This window comes from Diceros bicornis, chromosome 13 (assembly GCF_020826845.1).
Source record: "Diceros bicornis minor isolate mBicDic1 chromosome 13, mDicBic1.mat.cur, whole genome shotgun sequence".
Taxonomy (NCBI): Eukaryota; Metazoa; Chordata; class Mammalia; order Perissodactyla; family Rhinocerotidae; genus Diceros; species Diceros bicornis.
In genome coordinates this window covers 16128403-16135705 of record NC_080752.1, presented here as the reverse complement: position 1 = coordinate 16135705, position 7303 = coordinate 16128403, and the positions used below count along the sequence as shown (strand labels likewise).

At 47.7% G+C, this 7303-nt stretch overlaps 1 protein-coding gene across 8 annotated transcripts in view; it reads left to right on the top strand.

Moving 5' to 3' along the window:
- The first annotated feature begins 588 nt into the window (after positions 1 to 588).
- YIPF1 (Yip1 domain family member 1) overlaps positions 589 to 7303 on the top strand; it is a 31367-nt gene continuing 24652 nt past the window's right edge. Inside the window, exons 1-4 of one of the 8 annotated variants that reach the window (XM_058552468.1) lie at positions 597 to 685; positions 994 to 1051; positions 1438 to 1517; positions 5719 to 5882. In XM_058552468.1, the coding sequence (XP_058408451.1) occupies positions 1487 to 1517; positions 5719 to 5882 (195 nt within the window). In that variant the 5' untranslated portion in view covers positions 597 to 685; positions 994 to 1051; positions 1438 to 1486. Of the gene's footprint in view, positions 686 to 711; positions 1066 to 1437; positions 1518 to 5718; positions 5883 to 7303 lie in introns of those variants that run through there. The other 7 variants (XM_058552466.1, XM_058552467.1, XM_058552471.1 and 4 more) reach the window with 7 other exon arrangements.

Genomic DNA, 7303 nt, shown 5'->3' with positions numbered 1-7303 from the left:
CACGGGGGTGAGTGAGGCCAACCCCTACCGCCCCCCACCCCCCAACAAGGGGCATAAGGCAGACGGTCGCGGGAGTGAAGGGACAAATCACCACTTGCCGGGGGTGTCCACATGAACAGACGTCATCCTGCCTCGATCACTCATTCACAAACTCAGGAAGTAATGGACTCATTCACTCCCTCACCGGTTAATTAAACTTTTATGGCCAAAAGGAACGCGGGGGATTGATGACTTTTTTCTTTTGACAATCATCCTTTGTTACACTATTTTATATTTCAATAAGAAAAGAGGTATAAACAAACAGAAAGAAAACCCCACACTCTTGAGAATTCTCTGCGCTCCCCACCCCCCGCCCCGCCCTCGGTGGAGGCGAGCGGAGAGGGACCCTCTCAGCCCCGGGCCTCTCCGCCGGGCTGCGCCTGTCCCTTTAAGAGCCCGAGCCCCGCCCTCGGGAGGGGTGGCGGAGGGAGCGGGCTCTGGAGGCCGCCGCCCGCTGAGGTCTCCGGAAGCTTCGTCTCCCGGCGCGGCTGTCTCTTTAAGGAGGCGGGGCTCTGCCCGGAGGAGGCGGGGGAGGGGGGTCCCGCCCCCGGATCTCCGGCTTCCGGCGCCTCGGCAGGACCGGAACCTGCGCGTAGCGCCTGAGGCCCGAGCCTTCCCGGGCCGGTTAGACGCCGAGCCCCCCGAGGTGAGGCGGCCGGGTCTGCGGGGCTGGCTCGGGACAAGAGGGCCTGGGACCTCCTGCCCGCCCGGGCCGCGGCGGCCCAGCTCCTCCCGCTGGAACACTGCCCAGCTCCTCCCCTACAGCACTGCCTCTGCTGCCTGGGCGGCTCTTCCCCAGACCTTTTTGGGCTCAGGGTGCCCCGGGTTGCGGGGTCGCCATCACCCCAGCGCCTACTAATTGCTTGGCTGTGCACTAAGCACCTTACACTCCCCGTCTCATTTAATGGCCCCCAACACCGTGTGCGTAGGTGCCATTATGAACCCATTTTACAGATGAGGAAACTGAGGCCCCGAGAAGCCCACAGTCTCACAACGAGAAGCAGCAGAATCGGTAATCAAACCCAGGTCTGTCTGACCCCAGAGCCTGTGCCCGTAACCACTGGCTGGGCTGGACTGCCTTTGCTCTTCATTGCCCTCACAGCCTCCTCTCTCAAACCCCAGCCCGCCTTCCTCATCCCTCCATATCCAGGCAGCACCTGGTCCCTAAACACATGATGGGTGAAATTGGATGGAACTTTTGGACCCTCCCCAATTAGTTTCTTTGTATACCAGTTTTAATAATATCTGATGCTAAATGGTTATCTTTACATAAACTTAGCAAATCCCACTGAAACAGGAGGCAAGGGACAGCAGTCCCATTTCTAAAGCTGAAATAAGATGTGTTAGCAGATATTTTATTCTGGTGTCCTATTAAGTTTTTTTATTTTTCCCTTTCAGATCTCTGCAAATTTCCTTCCTAGTAACTCGGAGAAGGCCCGCTGGCTGGATGGCAGCTGTGGACGACCTGCAGTTTGAAGGTACATCAGCTGGGTGCCCACCCTTGTCCCTATGATCAGTATTTGTACAGGCACAGCAACAGATTTCCATTGCTCTACTGGCACATCCATTAAAGAAGATTATTTCAAATATCTTGGTAAAGGAATGTTGACCACACCCAGGTTTTCTTGTTTGTCCACACCAGCTGTTCTTTTCTGCCCAATAGCTCTTCAGATTGGTAACGTCGTAAATTTAGTACAGTGATTACAGAAAAAATATATGGAATTTTTGCTTTAGTTCAACAGACATTTATTGAGCACCTACTTTGTACGTAGAACCGTACGAGATAGAGGAGAGAAAAAGATAAAGGAGAAGTTTCTATACTGCTGGAGTAGATGAAAGTGTAAAAAGATAACTGTGATGAAATGTGATCAGATCATCCCTTCGTTGAATCGATAAGCATCTCTTGAGTGTGCCCATGAAACAGGCAGTTATCTAGTTACCAGGGATGGAAGAGTGAAGAAACAGGCAGGTTCTTCCCTTATGAAGCTGTCAGTCTAGTGAGGGGGACATTCATTTGTTAAGTGATTATTTAAATATATGTCTACAAACTCTGAAAGTGCTGGAGGAAAAGTTTACAACTCGTGACCCAGAGCCTGACGAGTGCCTCCTTGTCTTGTAAACACTTGCGTAGCGCTTACTATGTGGCAGGCATTGTTCTAAGGGCTTTGCAAATGTTAACTCGTTTGATCCTTATGTCATCTTTATGAAACAGTTATTTTATTCTCCCTATTTTACCAGTGAGGAAACTCAGAAAAATTAAGTAATTTGCCTGAAGGTCACATAGTTAGTAAGTGGTAAAGCAGAGTTTGAAGCCAGGCAGCTCACATTCACAACCTTGCTCTCTCACTACGATCTGAGGAGGAGAAATGATGTTTCAAGAGAAATCTATTTCATCAGCAAATACCGTCAGCTGCATCTTCACAATCCGTCCAGCGTCTGACCACTTCTCACCACCTCTCCCACACCCCGCCGTGCTCAGTCACCGTCACCTCTTGTCTGGATTAATGCCCTCACCTTCCGTCTGGTCTTTTGCTTCCTCCTTTACCCCCTACAGTCGGTCTTCTGCAGCCAGAGGAGTCCTTTAAAACTAAGTCAGATCACGTCATTCTGTGCTGAGGAGGCCCTACGTGATCCAGCCTCCACTGCCTCTGATTTCGTCTCCCGCTACTCTTGCCCTTTTCCTGTCTGCCCTACCCACACGGTCATGTTCCTTCTAGACAGTAAGTACACTCACGGATTGGGGCTTTTGTGCCATCTTTCTCTTTGGGACAGTCTTACTCCAGATAGCCACATGGCTTGTTCCCTTGCTCAGTTCAGATCTCACTTCAGTAGAGAGGCCTTCCTTGGCCATCCTACCTGAGAACAGTGCGAGAAAGTTCAAGCATAGAGAACAGCACATGCAAAGTACCTGAGGAGGGAGGAAGTTTGATTTTTCTCCCAAGGAATTGAAAGAAGGCCAGTATACCAGAGTGCAGATGGTGAGGGAAGCAGGTGACATCAAACTGCAAGGTGACATTTGAGAGGAGGCAGGAGCCAGATCACACAGGACTTTTTTATAAACCATGTTAAGGACTTGGCTCTTTAGAAAAGAACACAGGACACTGTGGGGGTCATGGAAAGCTTCCCCAAGGAAGAGTGGTAGTGTTAGATGAGAAAGTGGAGATCAGGACCCTTCAGGTGAAGACACTGTGTCAGGAAAGGAACAGCGGCAAAACGTAGCATAGGATGTGCCAGGCTGTAGAAGCAGATGATGATGGTAGCAGGAACAAGAAACCCACCAGTCTTGCCCTCAAGGAGCTGAGATGGACAAGAATGACTAATACAGCACACACTGTGGGAATAGTCATCCTGTGAGAGGTACACACGTCCTAAATTCCTATCTGCGCTGTCTGCTGTTGCTCAAACACGGGACACGTTTTCCGTCTTCTGGGTCTTATTCATCCCATTCCCTTTGCATGAGATGCCATCCTTCTCATATGGCAGCTTCTCCAAGAAGCCTTTCCCAGTCCCATCAACTGGATGGTTATCATCCTCCCTTGAATCTCTTTGGCCTTTGTGCCTCTGAAGTGACACTCTGTGTTCCTCCTGGCATGCCCTCCCCCTGGTAAACTACTGCTTTTTAAATATGAGACTTAAGTATATCTTCCTTGGTCTGATTCCCTCAGGCAAAGTTGTGACCATCTTTTTAAGTGTCAGTGCCCTGTCAAGTCAAATGATAGCTATAACAATATTTATTGTTATCGCATATCATCCTCAAAATCTCTCTGTAAGGTAGGTATTATCTACCTTTTTGTAGCTGAAGAAGCAGAGACTCAGAGATACAGTGTAATTTGCCCAAGGTCGTGGAGCATTAGTCTCAACCTAAACAAAGGACCGTCTCACTCCAGAGGTCACGCTGCTTTAACAGCCAGGACATTGGAGACTGAAGCTTGAGTAATTGTTACCTGTCAGCCACCTAATTAATTGTAGTTACTTTAGTTTTCTCCACAAAACTGTTTGCAGAGCTGAAAGGCTGTAAGGTGGGCTCAGTTATCCAAGAGCCCATCCCACTGCCAGTCGTAGGATTTGTGCCACACTGGCAGTGTTATCATGGCGCCCTGCTGGTATCCTCCTCAGTCCTGCCAAATTCCCAAGCTGCCCTGAGTTTTATTCAAGAGCAGCTAAATAGAGTTTGTTAGGATGCCCAGAGACAGGAGGCCTCAGTCATTGCTGGCGGACCTGAACAGTGAGGTTCTTTTGGAAAGCAGTTACAGTATGGCTCAAGTGCCTTGAAAATGGTCTGCACCCTTTGACCTGGGGGTCGCACTGAAAGGTGTTCACCCTAGGGCTGTAACCCAGAAAGCTTTGTCTATATGGGCACTCTTCACTGTGTTATTTGTACTAATGAAAAGTTGGAAACATCCCAAACATCCACTAACAGTGGGATAATTGTGTTAACTCATGGTGTCTCTCTCCTGCTCTCCCCACCTCCCGGCTGATGGAATATTGTGTAGCCACATAAATGATCATTGTAAGGACTGATATAATATGAAAAAATCGTTTTTATATTTTATATAATTTTATATAATCCCCGGTAGACAAAGCAAGGTACAAAATTGTTTTCATAGTATTATCAGATCCTAAATCAGTACTTGGCCTGTTATTTTTGTTGTTGTTAGTGCCCTCGAGTTGATTTCAACTCCTAGCGCCCCTGTGCACAGCAGAGTGGAACCCTGCCTGGTCTTTTTGCGCCATCCTCTCACCTTCCAGCACTATATCAGACAATGCTCCACTGCTATGCATAGGGTTTTTGTGGCCAATTTTTTGGCAGTGGGTGGCCAGGTCCTTCTTCCTAGTCTGGCTTAGTCTGGAAGCTCTGCTGAAACCTCTTCACCATGGGTGACCCTGCTGGTATTTGAAATACTGGTGGCAGAGCTTTCAGCATCAGAGCAACGTGCAGCTGCCACAGTGTGACAGCTGACAGATGCGTGGTGTGGTTCCTGACTGGGAAATGAACCCCGGGCTGCAGCAGTGAGAGCGCCGAATCTCAATGGCATATTGTAGGCACGGAGTAAATATTTGTTGAATGACTGAATGATCCTCATTGGCATGAATCTTACTACATAGAGAAAAGGAAATATACCCAAAGTTAATGGTGTTTGCCTTTATGTGGTGGGACCAAGAGTGACTTTTTTTCTATGGTTTCTACTTTCGTTTAAGTCTGCATATTTTCTGTAGTGATTACATAGAACTTATTGGAAAAAATAACTTCCATTAAAATTTTTTGAACTTGAATCAAAGACGAGAAGTTTGGTTACTTACAACGGGCCAGGCACTCTGCTAAGGACTTTACTTAGGTGATAGTCTTACCTTTCCCCAAATTCTTTAAATATTGTTCTCCCCATTGTATAGATGAGAACACTGAGGCTTATAGAGATTAAGTTGCTTATTCAGACTCCTATTGTTAGTAAATAGCTGAGCTAGGACTAAAATCCAGGTCCAACTTCAAATCTTGCTGTCTTCATAAACATTTTTCTACGTCAGCTTGATTTCTGAATGAGATGTTTTTCAGAGCCTTCTGCCATTTGTATTACAGTCTATAGGAAAGCTGAGGTTAGAACAGCTTGTCTTTAAACTAAAGAGATGGAATTTCCAGGGTGGGTAAGGTCTCTGAGGCCCTTGTGCTCTAACTGGTTTCAGAATTTGGTGATGTAGCCGCTTCTCTAGCAGCAAACCCAGATGCCACCACGGTCAGCATCGAGGATCCTGGTGAAACCCCAAAACATCAGCCAGGACCCCCAAGAGGCTCAGGGAGAGAAGAGGATGATGAGTTACTGGGAAACGATGACTCTGACAAAACTGAGGTTTGAACTTGTCTTTGAAATTTTTTTTCTTTTAATTTTTAAAAAACTTGTTTATGCATTTATTCATTGTCTCCTGTGTGCCAGGTAGAGTGCCAAGCGGTGGCAACACAAAGGTAAATCACACGTGGCCTCTGCCTTGGGGGAGAAACAGGTGAACAGACCATTGTTGCCCATGGGAAGCACGCGGGTGGAGGGGAGCTCTGGCTGTGGGAGCAGAGAGAAGGGGCTTACAGAAGGCTTCCTGGAGGTCGTGACACTTCAGCTGAGTCTTGATGAAAGAATAGGAGATAACCACAGGAAGAAGGCGGGGAAGGATGATCGAGCAAAGGGAACAGTTTCAGCAGAGTCACAGAGGCGTGAAAGAACATGGCACCGACAGCACACCTCCCATCTTCATGTACACGGGGAGCAAAATCGAGGTGAAGACAGGACTGAGGCTACACAGATAGGCCAGGACTCAACCCAGTGAATGTGAATTGTATTCCAAAATCTATTGGGAGCTATTGAAAGATTTTAAACAGTATGGCCAGATATGTTTAAAGATATTTAAAATACGGTGGCCGTGTGGAGTATAAGTTGGAGGGAGCTGGACTGGACGCCAGAAGACCAGGTAGGGGACTGTTGAAGTGGCCCAGGCTAGAAGTGATGAAGCCTGGCATAGATGGTGGAGGATAGGCTCAGTAGGACTTGATGGAAAAGGGGTGAGGGAGAGAGGGAGGAATCTGGGGAGACTTCTAGGTTTCTGCATCTGATTGGATGGTGAATATCAGAGCTATTTTTGATCACAGAGATTTATTTCCATGTACACCATTGGTGTTTTCCAGAAAAATGATATTTCTAGTAATATTTTATAAGTGGAATCATGACTGTAACGCACTAGATGAGTACCTGGTTTGTAGCAGTGTGATCACAGCCTTATTAAGAGTGGAGTTCTTGGGGCCGGCCCAGTGGCGCAAGTGGTTAAGTGCACGTGCTCTGCTGCTGCGGCCCGGGGTTCGCCGGTTCAGATCCCTGGCGCGCATCCTGCGTGCGCACCGATGCACAGCTTATCAAGCCATGCTGTGGCGGCGTCCCATATAAAGTGGAGGAAGGTGGGCATGGATGTTAGCCCAGGGCCAGTCTTCCTCAGCAAAAAAAAAAAACAGGAGGATTGGCAGATGTTAGCTCAGGGCCGATCTTCCTCACAAAAAAAAAAAAAGGAGTGGAGTTCTTGGGTGCCAGGGGCTCTTTTTTGAACTCCATGAAATATCAAAATAGGTACCAGAGTTTATGCTAAATTAAATACCATTGTACTAGATATTGTGGCAAGAGCTCAGACTTAGGAGCCTGAGTTTGAGTCCTGCTCTGGCCAGTAGTAATAGCTATGTAGTCTTGGGTAGGGTGCTGTAACTTCCCTAAGCCTGCATTTCCTCATCTGAAAT